The sequence below is a fragment of the Pelodiscus sinensis genome, chromosome 6, assembly GCF_049634645.1.
Source record: "Pelodiscus sinensis isolate JC-2024 chromosome 6, ASM4963464v1, whole genome shotgun sequence".
Lineage (NCBI taxonomy): Eukaryota > Metazoa > Chordata > Testudines > Trionychidae > Pelodiscus > Pelodiscus sinensis.
Genome location: NC_134716.1, coordinates 5,440,820 through 5,462,761, shown reverse-complemented (window position 1 = coordinate 5,462,761; position 21,942 = coordinate 5,440,820). Strand labels below are relative to the sequence as shown.

Below are 21,942 nucleotides of genomic sequence, written 5' to 3'. Positions count from 1 at the left end.
AATATAGACTAGCCTTCTTTACAGAGGAGTACAAAATAACCTAAGAGTTGCAACCATTAAGATGGGAGTAGTGTTGGTGCAGAGGTCTAGTAACACCTAATTCTCTATCCTGTTTCAGGGGAGAACTACACAGCTGGAAAAAAATACCCCTTCCATGAGAATGAATGTGTAAGAGAACTGTTTAGTCAGCACAACCAGAATTATTTCCTTCTGGACACCACATGCAGTAAGGAAAGAGCTGCTTGGGGAGCCTTTCGGGGAGGGTGGGGGGAGATGATGCATTTAAAACCAAAAGGTAAATGCTTGAAGGGGTTCAGAACTAAAAAAAAATCCATGGCTTTCTAAAGATATACAAAGTGGTCCTTGTCCATTTAAGCCATGCTCTTATATGTTGAAGCTCTTAGTAGCTTTCCAGTTTTGCAGTCACATTCTGTTTAGACAACGTTTTGCTAGTGAGTTGTTCTTCCTTTTTGCTCTCTCTCTATGTTAGAGCAGATACAGGTTGGATTGAGCAGTAAGCAAAGTGCTGCCCAGTCTAATTTAAGAGCTATTCATATGCTTTGCTTTTTTTTTTTTTTTTTTTTTTTTTAAAGGAGCAACAGTGCATATAGGTTAAGGTAGGACTTACTGATCTGCTACATTAACGTGCAAGAATACTATGTATTTTAGTGAAATGAGTGTTACAACATTTTAAAGAAGACTGTCAAACGCAACAGAGTAAGTTTTGGGGCACCTAAGCTTTAGTTTAGCTGCATTTTTTAAGTCTTAGAACCCAAGATCCTGCCACTGTCATCCTTTGCATGTTTGCATACTTCAAACACATTAGAAAGTATGTTAAAGGTATTCTATAAATCAGGTTGAAACAGGATAAAACATTATTTAAACAGCATATTAAAAAAGACAAATATAGAAAGTGTGGAAGTACTTTAAAGCCTACCCGTACTCTAAGCTGGATGCTTAAAAAGTAATCAAATATAGCTGAAAGTTTGAGGGTAGTATTAAGGGAAAGTGTGCTTTTATGCACGTCTCCCCAAAAATCTAAACCGAGGGCTCACACAGTAAAGATCAGGAATGCTCTGAAAACCACTGGTGTAAAGCTGATGTGAATTGTTCGTTCTCACTAAATTATGACAGAGGATTACCGAGCTTGTGTTCTAACTATGAATAGCCTACATCTTCAGCATAGTGCCCATTTAGATAACTAGACACCCTGACAATACAATACAATATTTATTCTAATACCGGAAGGTAACCAACCTGTGTCAAAAACATCACACAAGCAACTCTAGGAGAACATCTCAAGTCTCAAACTTGTATCTTGACATATGCATATATGGACACTTGAGGGACTGATTTCTTCAGTGTCAACGTTTCAAAGCTTCCATTTAGGACCTCAAAATTAATTCCTTTTCAGGGTGGAAGAACAAGGAGTGAAAAGCAAGTAGTAGTTAGTGCTTTTCAAACTAAGATCATACCTGCCATGTGCAATTATACTGAAATGATCAAGTATCTAATACTATCAAATTCAGTCTAATATAAAGCACATAGCTATAGTTCCTGACTTCCCCATCTGAATAGCAAAAAAGTCAGCCTAGCTTTTTTTCTGGCTCCATGGATTCATAGTAAGTTTCTGCTAGTGCTTCAGCCCAGAAACTATGCACTAGTGGTGCCCAGGCCTTAAAGCAGCAGCGGGTAGCCAAGCCAGTTAATCCAATGCCCACAAGTTCCTGTGAATAGCAGATGCACAGAAAAACTCTCAAACAGGAGTAAAGTATCTAAATAGACACATTATTGGGTAACATTGGTTAGGCTGCTAGCTGATCCACTCAATCCATTTTCACTCTTCTGGAGCATTTTCACAGCACTCGGCACCTGCAGTCCTGTACTCAGTGCAAGTCCACCACACCAGACCTAGAAGATAAACCATTACACAAAGCAATAATGAGTCAGTGTTTTAAAACCAGTCAACTCCATTTCTTCTCCAACCACATTTCCAAATGGGGACTGAAGACAAACTTGACATCTTGAAACTATGCTTGTCCCTTTCCAGAGATGCTGACTTCCTACTCTGGAGTCAACATTTCTAGACAGGAAGAGATCATTTACAGTCACTCATCAACTAAGGAAACAGCTATAAACTTGCTGTATGTTTGCTAGTTTGAAAAACAGCAAGTCAGGGGGTTCAATAGTTAACTTTACATTTTCTACTAACATCTCTTACATTAGTAATATAAAATGCCACACTGCTCCAAAGGAGGAGCTTTACAGTTTTGAGAGGCGTTGACTAGTACAGTGATGTCTTGAAGATTGGCCAAGGGGGAGAGGCACATTAAAGCAAACATCAAAAGTGAGTTGTCCCCCAAGGATTTAAGGAAAAAGGACCCAGTATTTGGGATAAAAACACACTGTTGTTTTATCCAAGGTATATCGTGTCAAACCAACCTGATCTCAAAAGACACTGATTTTTCATAGAAAGGAAATGCAGTAGATTTACTCCACCTGGATTTCAGGAAGGCATTTCACAGTGCCATGGGTGAAGATGGGGATTAATACGAGAATGAAAAGTGGATCTGCAACTGATTAAGGGTCATGACACAAGGTCATTACAGAAAGGTCAACTATCAGCAGGTTACTAGCAGAAGTCCTCAGGGCACTGTTTTAGGATAAATTTTAACATGCTCATTAATGATCTCGGCACAGAAAATGTGTACACTAATAAAAGATTGCTCATGCAGTCTCAATTCTGCCCTTTTGTACATCCATCCAGTATACTGAATAATGCAGCGGTCATGAAGAAAAAATAGGATTCCTGTGCAATCTTACATCTGATATTTCTTACCCAGAGTATTTGATGGCAAACAAAATCATTTGTTAATGTCCATCCTTTTTTTAAAAAAAAGGGTTAAATTTCATTATGTGCAATTACACCCTCAACACATTCTCAGAAGGGTTTGAACCTTCAGCACTACATCACAGATAGCAATCTTGCCCTGTAGTTCAAGAGGCAGCATTCCCAGAGAAGGAGATGGACCAGAGTCCAGGTGCTTGGTGGGTCAAGTACAGTTGCATCCCTTCATATAATGGGAATTGGAGCTCTTGCCCTATGTGGTTTCCCGAGACAGGGATGCTCAGCCTGTTTCCTCTCTCACCACAACACCACCCAACAAGACGAGTTAAGCTAGACACATAGCATGGAAGGGAAGTGACAATTTTTAATCTTTTTTGAGATAGAAACTTCAGGCTTCCCCTGCTGCATAATGAAGGGTTCCTATAAACAGAAAGGAAGAAAGCGTCTCAAAGAAAATGCTCACAAGAATCCTCTCCCCCAAAGCGTTAGGCAAATCAAACAGAGGTCAAAATGCATCAATGCTAAAAGCAGAAATGAAGTTTACTGGGTACTGACCATGAAACCTGGTAATAGCGGTTGGGCAAATTTTGTTTTGAAGGTGTGTAACAACTGCTTTGAACTTGCATTATAAAAGGAGAGCTGACCTGAAAGAGAAAAGCAGGTTTTAAAAGAATTCTGTGTATACGAAACTGGATAGTAACAAGAGGATATACATCCACAACAGATCTGAACCAAGGAATAAAGCCCAAAAAGGAGAAAAATCAAGTGACAGGTACCACTCAGGCAGTCAGCATACTGCAAAATGTCAGAAAGACATCAGTTACCTGGAAACTGGAGCAGTAAGCTATGGGTTTTACAAAGGGATGTGAAAAGTCAGTTTAAAAGGTAGCCACATAACTGCTAAAAAGTCTTAACAGTTACACACTGTGGGCTCTGCAGCATTAAAGCTTATTTAAGCTTTATACTGCAAAGCCCACAACAAAGCCACCTCCCCAGGAGCCGGGCAGGCCGTGGCTGGTGGCTCTGGTCTTGGGAAGGTGGCTTCGCTGCAGGCTCTGCAGCTGACTTCCTAGGAATAGGTCAGCAGCTCCTGCTGGTCCCACTCCCACCGCTGCCGGGCAGAGTTTAACGATAAGCTCATGCTTATCTATTAATGTTATCAATTAACTGAGCTTATCAATTCAACAGTTAATCGATTAAACTCTGGCTTCCCTAGTTTTACATTAGTTATTCCTAAGTTCTTATCTACTATTGTCAGGAATTGCTTTGAGTTGGTGGTAGTTAATCAAAAAGTCATCTCTTACTAAGAGAAAGAAATTCCAATTACTGCCAGATAGGCCACTTCCTTATTTCAACACACGTACACCCCTCTATGTTTACAGTGCTGTGTCTTAGCCTGGTTACCTTATTACATAGGAAAAGGTCATCACCACCTATCAGTGGCCCAAAAGTAGTACAGACCTAAGACCAGCAGCTCTGCATGGCAAAGGTAAAGACTGAGAAGGCAATGCAAGTCAGTTCACAAAACTTGCAATGAAAGAAGCTCAAGGCAGTAGGTTCAGGTAACCTGAGCTTAATTTTATTCTAGTGGCAGTTTCCATAGTATGTGTGATCTAGACCATATTTAAAAGGCTTATTTTATTGTTCTTTCCATTTGAGAACAGTTAACACTACCTTTTGGTTAAGCCAAGTTCATTTACACAGCCACGTTAATAACAGTGCATGTTCACACTACAAGCCTTTATTTCAAAATATTGAGCTGGAGCACTTCTTACTCTGACTCATGGTATCAAGTATCAGAGGGGTAGCCGTGTTAGTCTGAATCTGCAAAAGCGGCAAGGAGGCCTGTGGCACCTTATAGACTAACTGAAGTGTTGGAGCATAAGCTTTCGTGGGCAAAGACCCACTTTGTCAGATGCATGCAAAGTGGGTCTTTGCCCACGAAAGCTTATGCTCCAATACTTCAGTTAGTCTATAAGGTGCCACAGGACTCCTTGCCGCTCTGACTCATGGTAACCCTCACTTCACTAGGGGTGTGTCTAGACTACATGCCTCCTTCGACGGAGGCATGTAGATTAGCCAGATCGGAAGAGGGAAATGAAGCCGCGATTAAAATAATCGCGGCTTCATTTAAATTTAAATGGCTGCCCCGATCTGCCGATCAGCTGTTTGTCGGCAGATCGGGGGAGTCTGGACGCGATGCCCCGACAAAGAAGCCTTTCTTCATCGACACAGGTAAACCTGGTTTCACGAGGCTTACCTGTGTCGATGAAGAAAGGCTTCTTTGTCGGGGCATCGCGTCCAGACTCCCCCGATCTGCCGACAAACAGCTGATCGGCAGATCGGGGCAGCCATTTAAATTTAAATGAAGCCGCGATTATTTTAATCGCGGCTTCATTTCCCTCTTCCGATCTGGCTAATCTACATGCCTCCGTCGAAGGAGGCATGTAGTCTAGACACACCCTAGGAGTAAGAGAAGTCGACGGAAGAGCTTTTCCTTCAACTTCCTGCTGTGTAAACAGCACTAAAAGCCAAAATAAACTACACAATTAACACAGTTGTAGTTGTGCAGCTTAATCTGACTTCAGCCCTGCTGCGTAGACATACCCAAACAGGCCAACTACTGAGACAAAGCATATAGCCAATTAAGCAACTGCTTTTCTGCTCATAACCCTTCCCTACCTATCAAGTGGAGAGGGAAGACAAGGTGTGTGCTCATATGGGACAAACACTGTTCAAAACAGTTAACTGGTTAAATGATTAAAATTATATCCTTTATCTGGTTAACCAATCAGTGGACTGGGAGTGCAGGGCAGCCAGGACGGGGGGGGGGGGGGTGTCTCATGGGGCTGTGGGCATGCATGATGGGGCCACTGTTCCACTGCCCCCCCACTGAGGCCACTGCAGCGCAGCCAGAGTCACGGTCCCACCTGCCTCTACCTGGCAGGGCCACAAGTGCAGCCAGGGCTCTGACTGGACACAGACATGGTCCCACCTGCAACCATCCTGGACTGTGGTGCGGCTCGGCTGCAGGGCCATTTACTCCCACCTGGGGCTGTGAGGGCTGCTGCTGCAGGTACAGCTGAGGCCAGGGTCCTGCCTGCTGCCGCCCTGACCTGTCTGGGTCCCCGCTGCCGAACACAATGGTTAACTGGTACCTAGTAAGCATTCCGGTAAGTCTAATGCTGTCTGAGTAAGCAGTTAATGTTTTACATCCCTAATGCTTATCTTCTGAAAACAGCGATCAAATTTAGAAGTTTCCCATCAAGAGCCATGTTACAGGATAATTTCCAGTGTTCATAACTGGTTTTCAAAGGGACCCAGGTAATTTGACAGTTATGTACATGTAGTTTTGCTTCTCTCGATCTGTTCTCCCGCACCATCAACAAGCAGATTAGTGTTGCTCCTGGAGGGACTCTGAACATTTCCACATTTACAGCATTATGTACTCCGGCTATTTGCAATGGGAGTACCCATCCATTACTAAGTTTCAATCTATGAAGTCCGCAGTATAAAAAGTTACCTCCATCAAAGTCACAGTACACTCCTATCCTGTCTGGAACAGGAACATCTAGGGCTTTGGCTTTATTATTGTGCTTTGCAGCAAAGGTGGTTTGTAGCCAATTGTTGACATGGATACACCAGCTTGTGTTCGTTTTTCCCAGTTGATCAAATTTTCCTAGATTTTTATATGCTACTCCGACACTGTAGGATTTGCAGTCCTTCTGAGCTCTCACTTCCCAGTAGTGCTGTCCACTTTCAATAGCAGTGTCTCCTGTAACAGATTGCAAATGAAGGAGGTGGGGTATTTTTAATACCCAACCAGGCCGTTCCTACTGGGCAAAACAAAGACATTGATGCCTTCTCAAGAAATAACTACTAGGTAAAAATTAAATGTTGCAGACAGTGAGCCCAGGGGAAAAAACACAAAATTCAGTAAATTTAGATACTATTAGTAAGCATGTGTATATTCACACCACTCGGTTAAGGTGCAACAGGGAGAAGACTGGAGACAGAAAGTATAACCATGCTGCATTTAACAAAAAAAGTGTACCTTGAGGCAGTTACAATTGGCACAGTAGAAAGTCATTAAGAAGTGTTTTTATCTATCTTTTGAATAACTTTATAGTAAAAAGACTTCTTAGCTGCTAACATTTTCTGCATTTATACATTTGATTCCTAGATGAGCACAAGGACTTTTTGCACAGGTCTAAAAAAAATGAAGCTAGAATACAGATTCCAATCCGAGCCTAGGTTGAGGAAATCACTGAGAATGTTTTGGAATTACAAGCTACAAAGTCTCCCCAGATTGGAAACTCAGTGCTGAGCATGGGCAGATGTATCTAATTAAGTGTTAAGGGGGGGGAAAAATTCAGCCTACCCAACACTGTGTACGATTCACCAGTAAAGCGATCTCTGCTGCCCCTTATCAATGGTGATCTTGAACTAACAGAGGTCCTTTTTGGAGACGGTGTTCCACTTCTATAAAACAAGACGATAAAAATAACTTGCACTCCAGTATGGGAAAGTTTATAGAGCAGTCAAATAATGGAAAAGACATTTTATTTCTCTACCAGGAGTCAGATTAATTTATGAGAGTCATGCCTTTAGTCTTAGGTGCTTGTGTCGCAATTTCAAGTGGCATGCTGCACCAGCCATTAGCTGCACCATAAACCCTTCTATAAATAGGTGAGCTAGTGATCATGCACAAGGAGAGCTGACAGAGGGAAGATGAAGAAAAGCAAACAAAATGTAATGATGAAATAGTGAAGTGGAAAACTGGGGCAGCTGAACAAGTCAATGGGAGAAGAGTAAAATCAGATTTAAAAATTAAATGTGCCATCGGTCTTTCAAATTACATGCAAGAGGTCAGTAAGTTTTGCCCAATTTCTTGTGGAAACTTAGAAAGCGGAGATGCAAATTTTTATACTGGAAAATGGCAAGTGAATGAACATGGAGTCACTTTTTTTTTTTTTTTTTTTGACATTCAGGTATATGGTGAAGCAGGAGACAGCCAACCATTTATGTTCATCACAACACCGCCTGAAATTTAAGTTGCTCGAAGAAAAAAAATAGCATTATCAAAGTATAGATGTGCTAACATAACATTGGGGGAAAAAAAGAATTTGAAAAGCATTGTACTATATAAATGGGCCTGATGCTTGTGTTTCTGTTATTACACAAGTTGGTGTAAAATTTCAGACCAAGGTAGAAAAACCTAGCTAAGATTAAGCTCAATACTTCTTTTAATGCATTAAAACCAACTACTGAAAAGCAGTGTTCCACTCAAGAAAGATCAGCCCCAAAACACGCAGGAGAGTAGACAAAGTTGAGTTCTTAACTGTATTGGAGAAGCCTTTAAAGGCTGTTCCATTCATTACTATAGTCACCTCTCAGATATGCAATGTGGAAGAATACTCAGCAGTCTTGTGAACTAGTTCTTCATAGGTCATTTTCAGGTATAGTTTGGATCTCTATAAGCCAGACTTCCCTTGTCTGAGAACTTCCCTGGTCCAGCATCCACATGTGCTCCAGGGCTGGAGCACTCACTCTAACTCCTTCCCCCTCCCCCATCCTCCCAGAACACCACAGATAGCACATTTGTGGTGTTCAAGCTCATGGAGGGAGATGGAGGAGCAGGGATTGTGGGATGTTCAGGGGAAGAGGCAGGATTGCTGCAAGCAGGCCAAGAGTGCAGACCCATGGCTGCAGGGCTCTGCAGCTGCCCTGCCTCTTCCCTAAGCACTCCCCTCCCCCTGTTGCTGAGCTGTCAATGCTGGCCCCTCTGCTGCCACTGGAATGGAACCCCAGGATGCATACCTGGCAGGTCGACAAATGCCTTTGAAGTCGACCGCGGAACGTCCAGACTACCGCGCTGAGCCGACAAACACCTGATCGGCTCAGCGCGGCTGCCATGTAAATTTAAATCAAGCGGCAATTATTTAAATCACCGCTTCATTTTCCTATGCCGGGTAGTCTAATCTACATGCCTCTGTCATCAGAGGCATGTAGTCTAGATATACCCTAGGTTACAGCATTTAACTGGTGAGAGACCATTTACAGCATTTTGAGAGCACTAATAGCTGTCTTGCAAATTGTGCTAAAATACTTGGTCCTGTCCCGTGTAGTTTAGGAATACTGTATACAGCAGACTTTAATTTGTCAGACAGTAGAGTGTCATAGCAGCTCCTAAACTGTTGGCAAAACGAGAAACAAGTTGGGTGGGGTAGTTCTTTTATTGAACTACTTCTATTGGTGAAACAGACAAGCTTTTGAGCTACAGAGCTCTTCAGGCCTGTGTTTCATCAACAGAAGGTGTTCCAATAAAAGATTCTCTCACCAACCTTGTCCCTCTAATCTTCTTAGATCAACATGGCTACAACATCGCCAGAAGAGGGCAAAGACAGGATAACGGTACTTAAAAAGCAGTGTGCGACAATTTAAGTAAGCCAACTGAAACATTCAAAAGGCTTGACACAAATAGGAATAAAAAGCAGCAGTTTACTTACCAAAAGAAAAGGAAATAAGTGAAAGCATGAAAAACAGCAAAGCCAAGAATTAAAGCATATTTTCAGAGGGGAAAACAATAGCCACAGCAACACTGCATCCTGCTCCATGTGTGCCACTGCTGAGAAGCCATCTGCTTCTGGTTTCTATTAGAAGCAAGAGCTTAGATGTTCCTTGTAGCTGAATTTCCAGCAAACTATACAGAAAGTGAAATGGTCATTGAGAGATCATAGTAAAAGCAGACAGTTCGCAAGTTGGGCCTTTTCCCCACCCAATTTAGAACATAATACTCCAAACATTAAGGCATACTACTTTATTAGAGAGTGGTGATCTATAAATGACCATTTTATCCAGTGGTTCAACTGTCTCCACTAAATTCCAACAGCCTTTAACAGTTCACACAGTAACATTTACTGCCTGGATACAGATTTGTAAATAAGATATTTTTTTTTTTTTTTTTAAACTAAGCTTTTCTTTCCACACAAACTAGAAATCAGAGGAATAAAAGTGTCAGGATAAATTGAGCACAAAACAAGTTTGCTAGCTTATCGCTTGTTACTGGGCCTTCTTAAAATTTTATTCTTATGCACTCTTGGAAAGAATCAGGAAAGGGGGGGTAGGGAGAAGACAATAACTTCTCTCAAACCTCCAGTATCAAGAACCAGAAAGTTTGTCTAAGCTTCTGCTGGAATGGAACCAGCCTTACAAGCTAGACTGGGCAAGGTGACTGGTTCCTTCTGCAGAGAGTTGGCTAGAGTTTGTCTATGCATTGAACATCTTATGTCTATTTTGGTCCCATGACAAACAATAAAACACCAAGGAAAAGAAGCTGAAGAAGGAGAATGTCCAAAGAAATTCCATTCAGCAAGAAGTCATTCACAGGTAAAGTTATGGGCAATAGTATTTGAGTTTCAAATACAAAACACATTGGCCATCTTAGCCCATTCTTCAGTTCATTGCCAGTTTTAAAAAAAAAAAAAGTCAGGAAATTTCATCCTGGGTGAAAATAAGTATTTAATACTTAAAACTGAAGGAAATTTAACAATTATGTTCTTTCAGATAAGTCTAAAATTGAAATGTTTCAATTTTTTGGAATTTAAAATTGGACCAAAACCATCCATAAAGTAGAAGCCACATCTTCATTTTTCCACCAAGAGAGTTTCAGATGAAACCTTTCAACCTGACTTGAAAAGGAATCTAGTGTATCAATACTTCCAATCTGGCAAGTCTGATCATCAGAATAGCTATGCAGTTCAGACCGCTCATCAGATAATCTAGCATCCAGTCTTTCAAGATGTTCAGTTTGGGAGGGGAAAAGGGAAGGCAAGTAAGAATCTACACGTTAATCCCTTTTAACTTGCCACCTGTATGATCTATTGCATCTATAGGTTGTGGCCTAGCATTTCAGGGCTGAAGGCATTAAAGGTTCAAGAGTGCGGGAAAACGGATTGAACAAAAACTAAATTAAAATGGTAAGATGCTTGGGGCAAGGGCTGTCTGGTTTTCAGTACATTTAGTGCCTGGCACAAGGGGGTCTTGGTCCAAATCTACGGCTTCTAGGCACAACACAATATAAATTAATGTTACACTGTATTGAAACTTAAGCACGTGCCACTCTATTTGATTGAAAGAGCTACCGCATATCCCACTCTGGCTAACAGCAATGGACCAGGGAGGCTGGTTTCCAGAGAATGGGGACTGCCATCATGGAAAAGGTTGCTGAGGACTACTAAACCATTAATAGAAGCAGACAATGGTACTGTCTTAGGTACTGATGAAGACTGTTGGATGGGCTCATGTTTTATCCAGAGAAAGAGCTAAAATTAAGAAGGAAAATTCTGAAGATTTTCAAAGTTAGAGTCTAGATCCTAGAACTAGAAATACGTAGGTTATCACCTTGTTGTATTGTTCTTCAGTACGGTAATCTGGCCACTGTCAGACAGAAATAAGCAATCATTAAGAGAGGTCACTACTACACATTGTACAGATTAGAGACAAATCTTAGCCTATGAAAAACAGTGAGTCCTCTGGCAACCACCACCAACCAGAAAGGGCATTTACTGTTCTAACATTGGTAACAATGTGGGTAACACTAGATGATAATTAGTCAAGACTTATTTGTGTAACATTTTATATGATACATCATCTTTTCTTCAGAACTGGCCTTAAAGAGCATTATGTAAATGCTACCATCTGTACTGTGCAGTCCTTCTCCAGCTTCCACAGCACAATTTTATTCAATTTGCTATCAACAGCTTTTGATATCCTGACTCAATAGTGTATAAGATATCTATATTCTATGGTTCCATGAGGCAGCCCAAACTTGAACAACCTTCCACTACATAAAGCTTATTCCATTTTTTTAAATTAAGTGACAGGTTACCCATTTAATCCCTTATTGTCCATATCAGATTCAAGAGAGTCAGTCTATAAGTTATAATAGCTGACAGTCATGCAGAGTACCTCAGTAGCAAAACTTCACAACGGAGGCACCACCTCTGGATAGGACTAATCTTATATAAAATGTTAATGCTGGCTCATAAAGAGACTCAGTCATGACCCCTTTCCCTTACTCAGTGGTTGCGTCTAGACTGGCAAGTTTTTCCGCAAAAGCAAGTGCTTTTGCGCAAAAACTTGCCAGCTGTCTACACTGGCAGCTTGAATTTGCGCAAAAGCACTGACGTTCTACTGTCCGAAATCAGTGCTTCTTGTGCAAATGCTTTGACGTTCCCGTTCAGGCAAAAGCCCTTTTCCGGAAATGTTTTTGCGCAAGAGGGCCAGTGTCGACAGCTAAAAACTGTTTTGTGCAAAAAAGCCCCGATGGCGAAAATGGCGATCGGGGCTTTCTTGCACAAAACCGCGTCTAGATTTTGCAGAAAAGCGTCCGTGCCAACTTAGACACGATTTTCCGTTAAAAGCATTTGCGGAAAATCATGCCAGTCTAGACTGAAGGTCTAGACCAGTGGCTCCCAAACAGGGGCACGTGTATTCCTGGGTATCTCGCAATACAGTTATTTGCCTACTTTTACAACAAGGAACAAAACACTAACGATATTGGTACCAATTAAAATTTCCACAGAACTATTTGTATTATTCTATACATTAAAATAGTACAAGATAATCCAATCAATTTTAGAGAGACAACAAGCAATTTTTCAGTACTGTAACTCTTCCGTTTGATATTTTAAGCAAGTAGTTGAGGGAGGTAAAATGGGGTACACAAAACAAGTCAGTCTCCTGAAAGGGACACAGTCTGGAAAGGTTGAAAACTAGTGAGCTACAGTACAGAATTTAAAAGGTATTCACACGATACCATGGAAAAACCACGATTACATAGCTTAGCCAACAATTGATGCAAAGAATGTAGTATGACAATGGAAACAAATCTGTCAATGATATAGCATTTCAGGGTATGCCAATATACCCTCTCCTCTGTTTTTGAAGAAAAGCCGTCAATTGGTTCTCTATCCCATTTTTTCTTTTGTTTTATCCAATTCCATCCATCTACATTAGAATACAGTAATTCCTCACTTAACACGTGCCCGCTTAACGTGTTTTCACGATAGCACAATTTTTTTTTAGGGAACATTTTTCCAACAACACGACCCCATCCCTGCAACAACATGATTTCACCTCCCTTCCCTGCTGTAACCCAGTCTCCTTTCTCCCCCAACCTTATGTCCCGATCCCAGCTGCTAAGAAGTGCAGGCTGGAGCTGCAAGCACATGCGCACTTGAAATGCAACCCCCACCTTTTCCATTATTTTCAATGGGAAAACTGACCCAACGTAACATGTTTTCACTTAGCACGATCATTTTCTGAAATGTATCTATCGTGTTAAATGAGGAATTACTGTATTAGCAAGACTGACAATCTTTCATTCTAAGATACACACTTTGAACTGGTGACTACCTTCAGACCGGAAGCTCAGACAATTTCAGTCCATATTAGCTCCTTGGATTCACAAAAGCAGATTCGTAGGTCTCCATTTTAGATTCACAAAATTCTAACTCTTGATTTGGTTTTTCTGCTAATAAAAGTAGCTGAACACTTACCTCTCGATAGGGCTGCATGCATCTTATCCCCAGCCTGGGCCTTCGCCCTCCTGTTATCACAGCAACATTTTTTTCCACAAACAAATATATGGATGGAGTTTCCTTTGGTGCCCACAATTACATCAACCAGACAGAGGACTGACATTGTAAGGGGAGATGCCAATTCCCAGACAGGAGTGGGCCAGCAACCAATGCTACTGACTTTCTTCTCTTCTTGGGATATTCCCAAAGTCCAACAAGACAGGTATACTTGACAATTCCCCATTTAAGAATCTTTAATACAACTCTGTGGTCCAGATAATCAGCACATCATGGTATGCCAATTCAAAAATACACTATGCATCTTAAGCAGAAACAGTACCAAAATAGTTTGCTGCTTTAAACGTGAACTCTAAGATCTGTAACCTGAAATCTTAATTTGAATGAAGCTGAAGTTCTCACCTGCCTTTATTTTCTTTTCCTTTTATTTTGTTCTCTTGGCCTTTGCCTCCAGTAGAATCCCACTCAACATAAGAATCTTCAACTTTTAGGTTCAGATGAGATGATGTATTGTCCAAATTGAAGACAAGTGCTGATCAAAACAAGATTTCAAACACAGAAATGTAGATTTCCCCATACTGACTATTTAAGAAAAAAATCAGGAGTAGTAGATAATGCATTATGAAGTCAAGTAGTTAGTTACAAGTGTCAGACCAACTATAAGTAGGGCCTCAGCAGTCATGAAAAGTTCATCTCAGACTGTGAAGACTAGTTTTGTGCTTTGATCCTATACAGTAGGGATTTCATGGAGACCACCAGTATTTCCCAAATGGGGGTCCTAACCCAAAAGGGAACTGCAAGCGAAGGGCTTGTAAGGCTCTTTTAGGAGGATCAGGGTTTTGCCATCCTTACTTCTACAAGGTCTTCTGACCTGTGTGGCTGGGCAGCAGCAACTGCTGGTTAGGTGGCCAGCTCTGAAGGCAGTTGCCTATCTGTACCACAGAAGTAAGGTAACAGTATTGCAAAAACCCCCCCTCCACACACACCCATTCCTTTTTGGTTCAGGATCCGTACAATTACAGCACTGAAATTTAAGATTGTAATATATGAAATCATGAAGTTGGTTTTAAAATTCTATGAAATTGAAATGGACCAAAATGGACTGTGAATTTGGTAGAGCTCCAACTAGGTGAGAAAATGAAGTCCAGCCAGTCCAACTGTAGTCTCTGAACCAAGCCAGGTAGAACACCTTCAAACCTGTGAAGCTGTGCGTCTCTGCAATTTAATATTAAAATCAGAGAAACTTCCTACTAGCTGCAACCTAGGCCAAGATTTATAGTTTGATACATAGTTACAAAAAACTAAGCCCATGGTCTGCACTCCCTATCCCTGCTTCTTTTGCAGGCTATTTCCATGATAGGGATCTAATTCCCATCACCTGTTGATAAAGCTGAAGGAACTAGGGATGTAAAAACCTGTTTAATTGGTTACCTAATTAGTTTAACTAGTTAACTGATTAAAGGAGATGGGTCCCCCATCATCACCACTTGGCTGGAGCTCTCCTCCCCTTGGCTGGAGCTCTCCTCACCCACTTCAGCCTGTAAGCCTCACCCCAATGGGTTATATTTAAAGGTTTCAGTCTGTAGAGCTGGCAGCTGTACCTGGGATTTGAAAGTCCAGCTGTGTTTACCAGGTCAGAGATCAGTAGTGAAACTGTGCATTTAGAACATAGCTATTTCCTCTGAAGTGCTAACTACTATCAATAATGCACAAATCAGAAGAATCTACTTACCCTTTTAAGCAAGGAAAAATACTACACATCTATCACTAATGAACCAAGCAGATACAATGCAAACCACAGTATCTACAGCGTGAAAAAGGTGCCCCTTAGTCACCGATCACAACTTAATACTGAGTATATAGGCTATTCTCCTGATTTGCCATCTAAGAATTTATAATGTACAGATTAGTATCCAGTATTGAGAGATTATGTGCAATGCTGGGATAAAAAACAGGCACACTTATGCTTTAAGAGTTAACTTTCATTGGTCAGGTATTTACTCAAGACAACTTCATTTAGTAATCCAAGAACTAAAAGCCTGGAAAGTGCTACAGATTACATGGGCATTCTTTGATCGTCTCAGAGGATTTCTGCGGCTCCAGTTGTTCACTATGCAACTCCCCAAGACAGAGGGACTCACATGTCTGTCCATCCCATTCTCTTCCTCACCCCCAGCAATCCTCAAATATTAATCATTGTCATCTTCTGATTGAGATGAACACGTATGTAAATGACACCTTAGTGCTCAGAAGCAGTCTGTCAAGCTCTATTCTTACCTCGAACAGTTCCAAGTAACAGCAAAACCAAACATTTCATTTGCCAATTAATAACTGTGATAATCAATACTTCAGAAGCCTGACCAGCATTTTTACAATAGACAAACTTGGATACTGGAGCTAGGAATGGTTAAACACCTACAGAGATTTTTCAACTTCTAGTAGTGCCTGATGTTTATGTACAGTACTGGTACTGGACTAGGCAGCCTAACAACGCATTTTCATGTAGGCTTGCTAAGAGAGGACATTTAAATTTCGTCCCACAAGCCATGGATCCACATTTTCACTGCCTCTTTCTACACAGCCTAATGGCAGCAGAGTAAGTGCTCTATTCTCCTCAGCATTCATGATACTGTTTTCTGCACATTCACGCAAGGCTGTCATTTTACCTTTAGTTTCCAAAGTCACCGGATCAGAGTATTCCCCTGCCACAGCCTTGTTGCAAGCTCTTACTCGAAAATTCATATATTTTGAATCAAATTTCAGTCCTGAAAAAGATTTTGAAGCACTTAATGTTTGCCGTAACATGATTAGTTTAATGTATTTTAAGATTAAGGTAAATTGTTCATTTAGTATAGAAGGAGGAGGACTAGCAGTTAAAAACAAGGTGACCCAGGTTTGTACAGGAAGGCCCTGCAACTGATGAGCTATCTGGAAGCTACCTTGATTTACAAAGTAACATTTGTTTGTTGTAAGGATGCCCCTTCCACAGAATGTTTGAGCACTTTACAGGTTGATGAACAGGGTTCTACGTTTACAGTGTTGCAGCCCTGCCGGTCCCAGACACGAACAGCAGCTCTATGTAAGCACAAAGCTTGTCTCACCAAGAGAAGTAGATCCACTAAGTGATCCTCTCACACACACCTTGCCTCTAAGAGAATTACGCAATACCAAAATCCTTAGTGTTCATTCAAAAGCAGAAGACATTAGAGGGTAAATGAGCAATCTTTACCAGATAATGTATATTCAGTGCCCTTAATATAATCTATCAGATCCCAGCATGTTTCATCTTTTACACGAGGAAGCCCATCAAAATTAGTTTTCCTGTATTCCAATACAAAATGATCAATTTTGTTGTCTTCTTCTGGCATTCTCCACACTACCGTTACCGCATTGTCAGCTACCAGACACTCTCCTGGATCTATCTCTGGAGCTTTGGGGACTGTAAAAGAACAAAAACAAAGGAACGACAGAGTTAGAACAAAACTGATGAAAACAAGTGTTTGCCATCCTAATGTCACAGTTTGTTATTTGGGATCTACACAAGAAAATAAAAAATTGCCTTTAAGCTCAGTAGTGCTCATTCTTTTCTGGGGTTTTATTTCATGCTTTACAAATAAAAACTTAAGATCAATTGATATATTTACTTAACAGGCAGTGTATTAAATAGAATTAAACAAAACTAACATTTTGCTAACAAATGTGCATCAGCTCTAGAATTAGTTTTTACCCTTGTCTATCTTTGTTTTTGATAATACAGGTCAAGCGGACCTCCTTGTATAAACAGTACCAAGCAAACAGAGCTGGCAGGGACTGGCAATTGTCATTCCATAGTTGCAATAAGCAAAGAGGAAGAGTATTCTGAGATTAAATTGTCCTCAGGCTTTCAGATGCATCTTAACAGAGCACTCAGTTACGGGGCACCATATAGCATCCTGCACCAAGAGAATGCTTCCATCACTTTAGAAAAAGGTTGATGCATAATATTTGGATACAAGCACCCTTATGCATATTTACAACATAACATTTCCAGGGAAAACAAAGTACATACAGACGTTATAGTGAAGCTGAACACAAAGCACTTGGGTGAATTTAGTGTGCGCGCGTGCACACTTGTACGAACATGTAATCTCAAGATCAGCTAGGTCCTATCAAAAATATTGTATTAAGAACACAAGTTAAATAATTTTCTGTAGTTTATTTTCTGGCAAAATCCAAGCAAAAATATAAGGGCTACAAAGCAAGCTAGCTTTTCACTATCAAGACACTGGGGAAAGTATGTTTCCAATCATCTAAATTTAAGGTTTACTCATATTACTATGGATTTTATTTTATCCTCCAATTTAAAAAAAAAAATCAGTAAAGTATGTTGACAGAAGACATTCTATCTTTCAAGTACTATATGATAAAAAAATCTGCTTTTATTAAAGCCCCATTGCATTAAGTTTTGACAATGTAGCACTTTAAAGACTAACAAGATGGTTTATTAGATGAGCTTTCGTGGGCCAGACCCGAAGTGGGTCTGGCCCACGAAAGCTCATCATCTAATAAACCATCTTGTTAGTCTTTAAAGTGCTACATTGTCCTGCATTTTGCTTCAACTACCCCAGACTAACACGGCTACATTTCTACCACTATTAAGTTTTGAGTTACTCTTTCACTAGAAAGTAGTAAAATATTGGGTCAGTACAGAACCTCGGTGCCTCACGAAACCAACTACCCAAGATGCCCATCAGGGCACATTCTCCAACTTGAACCAATTTCACTATATTTCTCTTTTCCAACTAAGTCCCCAAATGTAACATCTGAAGCTCTCACTGTGCTTGGAGTGGGAAAGAGGCAGCATCAGAAGATGGTTGCATGATATGCTAATGGAAAGCAGACTCTCAATTACTAAGTAGGACTTAAAAAACCACTCCAGTGGTCCATTTTAATCAAATGAAATTTCATAGGCTTCTTCTTGAACATAAGCAAAAAAGGCAAGCAGCCAAATACAGCTGGAGCCAATGGTGAAAAGCTTATTTAATCAGTAAGGTGAAACCAAGAACTGTACAAGTCAAATTAACACCAACAGAATAGGAAAGAAGTATCCATGTACTTCTTGCTCAAGAACCTGTTTTTACCTTAAAAACAGGCTTGAACATACTTCAAGTACGCTTGCGCACAACCCATTAAATGTATTATTCCCCTGAAGTCTGCCACTTTGCAGCAAGCTATTCTTCTGACAAGTCACCATAAAAATGCATTAATGGACTTCCAACTCTAGCCCTGTATTTCTGTGGAACCACACTGTTCATGAAGTAGGTGATTCTTCTCCCTTCTCTTCCCCCTATAATGGGACTTCTGATTCAAGCTGTTCATTTCATGTCATGCGCGATTGCCGATACTCTGCATTCTAACTTAGGACCACAAATAAGTTGTCTGGAAATGGGTGACAGGGAACGGATCACATGTGTTCCTTCCCTCTGGGGCATCTGGTATTGACCACTGTCAGCAGACAAGATACTGGGCTAGATGGACCTTTAGTCTGACCCAGTACAGCCATTTTTAGATCTATGAAGGATCTATGGTTTTCAACACTGCTGCTTTCCCTGGGCTTGCACCGATGTACCCAACTGGAATTTACTAGGCAGTTTTGTTGATGCATCAGAAATTTTTAGCTCCCTTAACTAATCAGCTCTGCAAAGTGAGGATGACTATGAAGCAGTAAAAATTGCGGTCTTTCAAGCCAGCAAGTACAAGTTTATTATTCCCCTGCATGTAAAAATCTCCTTACATTTTGTTAAATGAAGCCATATGTCTACAGACTACTTGAGGGCATATTGAAAAAAATCAGGCAAGACCATCATCAAATGGCCAGTCTAGTAATTAGCAAGGCTTGCCATTCTTTATGCTCTCTCCTCAATACATTTCCAGCTTATTTGGTCTGACAATAGGTGTGCTGAAAAAAAAGCCATCTGAAAGCATTAACATGTCCAGTCACCCTAGTCTGACTCCACATACATTCTGGTCTTTTGAAAGTTGTCAACTCAAGGAGCGTTCAACTTCTTTGACATGTTTAATCCTACCTACTAGCCATCTTCCTCTCCAGAGAACACTGACAACCTATTCCCCTCAAGGTTCTAGACAAAATGTTGTAGAAGAATCTGAAGATAAGTATAAAAAAAGTTATATTTTCCAGCTTTTGAAGATGCAGAAGTTAGAATCCTAATGTTAATATCAAAAGGCATTTAAGTTAGTCTCATACAAATCTTTGAAAAAGCTTACTAGTTTTGCTTTTCCTGTATAATTTCTTGTCAGTCAAGCCACACCCACAATTTTTGAAGCACCTATCCCTTTTTTTGCTTCTTAGGTTCAACATGGTTAATAGAAACATGAAACTGTCATTTGTTCACTTTTAGAAGTCATAGGATATTTCAGTACCATCGTAACGAGCATTATATAAATGCCTTGGGATCATCATCTCACCAAGTTTGAAGTCTCAAACTTTCTGAATCAACATCCAGTATAAATTTTGCCTGCAAAAAGAATCCATGCTGCTATATAAGTAGTGACAGTTCTGTACCAAAAAAATGTTACATGCTATTTAAGTTAACCACTAGAAAAAAATCCAGTGATATCCTTACAATTGATCTTTCCATATCTAAATGCCAAGTGCTAGACTCTCTTGCAAGAACAAGCATGCAGCCAAACAAATATGGTATGCAGCCAATTTCAACAAGGGTTAAATGCTCCATTAAGGAATGTAAGAATTTTTGGTTTTTAAGTGCCTACAAACTTTTTTTTGACTGACAGCACTGGGCACTCCATCTGTCATCCCACGTAACAGGAACAGTATGCAGGCAACATTTCAAGCCTCCTCTCTCATCTAAAAAAGGCTAAGAGGAACTGAGTTGCCATTTTCATCCAGAGGTTAAGGACTGAATGGTAATTTCAGAACAGATCCCAATCAGGAGCTGCCAATTAAGCATCATGATACTGATTGGAGACTAGGGATGTAAACACTCATTAAAAAGCTAATCAGTTAAACAATATTTTAATTGCTCCAGTCAGGCCCACTGTGCCACAGGTGGAGGGGGCTGCTGCAGGCAGGCCAGGCCTGTCCATTAACTGGGAAAGCATGCCATTATGGCTAATAGGGAAGTTAAACTTTCACATCCCTATTTAAAGCAACACTAAGCACAGAACCAAGAATACCTTCAGATCATACAGCAGAAATGAGAATGAGTGCCAGCAGGCGACTTCACAGGTTTGGAAACAGCATCAAGGTTTGTTATACCCATACCAAAGGAAAGGTTTCCTGAAGCTGGAGTTTAGTGGACTGTTGCCTTTGAAATCTAGTATCTAATCCAGGAAATTCAAAGATCTATTTTAGCAATGTATCGGAGTTCATTTGTCCAAATACTCCTAAACAAGAGCAAGGACCACCAAATTGGATAAGCAGCTTCTTCCTAGCTTAACTAAAGCAACGTCAGAGTTTGGTTGTGCCAGGGAAACAGGATGTGACTGGAATTAGATTGTTTCTTATGAAGGGGGGGCCTGGTAGAAGGACATTATACTGTGGAATGAGTGCTGGAGGGTGTGTGCGCATGGCACAACTCCACCTCGCCCCAGGGAGCACCAGCGGGTAGTCCGTGCAGGTCCCCGCACCCTTCACTCTGGGCCAATCCAGGGAGAAACAAGCAGCCAGGGTGTACGGCTCCACCCCTGCCCTGAGCCAACCCAAGCAATGCTGGGTAAGTCTTCTAGTCAGATCATATTTTAAAAGGCAGTTAGAGTAAAAAAACAAACAATGTTGCCTCTGCACACATAGCCCTGGCATCTTCAACTGAATGCAAAGCAGTAACGTGTCAAACAAGAGTCAGCTTGTGAGTATGTAAAACATTTGATACACTGCCATTTCCCCATAGGATCTCAAGCAATTACCCATGATGGCAAAGGAACAAGTATAGGTCTGGGTGCAAAGATCAAGTTCCATTCCCATCTTTGTTAATCGGCCCTCACATAGAAAGGTCTAAACATATGCTATCACCTTTATGAAAGAGAGTATACAAATCTACCATGTAGTCAAAATACACACAGCTTTAGTAAATACTGAGGAAACGGTTTAAAGTAGCCTAAAAAAAAATCCATATATTAAAATGCATGAACTATTGCTTATCCCAGGTACTTTACAGTATAAAAAAGTTTAGTACAGACTTCATTTTACCTGGCAAAAACTTTAAAGCCTGGAGCATCTGCCTTTCCTGAGAGAAGTCCACCATTAAATGAGTCATGTTATCACTGACCTTTGGTTTCAAAGAGATGCGGAATGCTGAAGCCATTGTGACTCTAAAGGAAAAAAGGTTTATTAGGAAAATGTGGTTCATATTTTGGAAATTCTATACTCGGGATGTTAACTTTTGAAGTGTCAAAACAACATGATTTTGTAAATTCACTTCAGAAGGTGCTACACATTTGAGTAAGCTGCTATTTCCTTATATTTGCAGAGAAAAA

The 21,942-nt window shown here is 40.6% G+C and overlaps 1 protein-coding gene and 1 long non-coding RNA gene across 4 annotated transcripts in view; one reads left to right on the top strand and one right to left on the bottom strand.

The window, feature by feature from the left end:
- Positions 1–7,977, top strand: part of LOC142829791 (uncharacterized) — a 47,722-nt gene extending 39,745 nt beyond the window's left edge. For both annotated transcript variants that reach the window (XR_012904580.1, XR_012904578.1), the window contains 2 exons: positions 119–226; positions 7,840–7,977. This is a non-coding gene — a long non-coding RNA (uncharacterized LOC142829791). The remainder of the gene's footprint in view (positions 1–118; positions 227–7,839) is intronic.
- Positions 560–21,942, bottom strand: part of FSD1L (fibronectin type III and SPRY domain containing 1 like) — a 43,743-nt gene continuing 22,360 nt past the window's right edge. The window contains exons 6-14 of one of the 2 annotated variants that reach the window (XM_075931357.1): positions 21,656–21,777; positions 16,679–16,888; positions 16,116–16,214; positions 13,852–13,981; positions 11,252–11,287; positions 7,230–7,330; positions 6,372–6,623; positions 3,404–3,492; positions 560–1,911 (exon numbers count right to left, since the gene is read on the bottom strand). In XM_075931357.1, coding sequence (XP_075787472.1) covers positions 1,789–1,911; positions 3,404–3,492; positions 6,372–6,623; positions 7,230–7,330; positions 11,252–11,287; positions 13,852–13,981; positions 16,116–16,214; positions 16,679–16,888; positions 21,656–21,777 — 1,162 coding nt within the window. In that variant the 3' untranslated portion in view covers positions 560–1,788. The remainder of the gene's footprint in view (positions 1,912–3,403; positions 3,493–6,371; positions 6,624–7,229; positions 7,331–11,251; positions 11,288–13,851; positions 13,982–16,115; positions 16,215–16,678; positions 16,889–21,655; positions 21,778–21,942) is intronic. The other variant, XM_075931358.1, reaches the window with a different exon arrangement.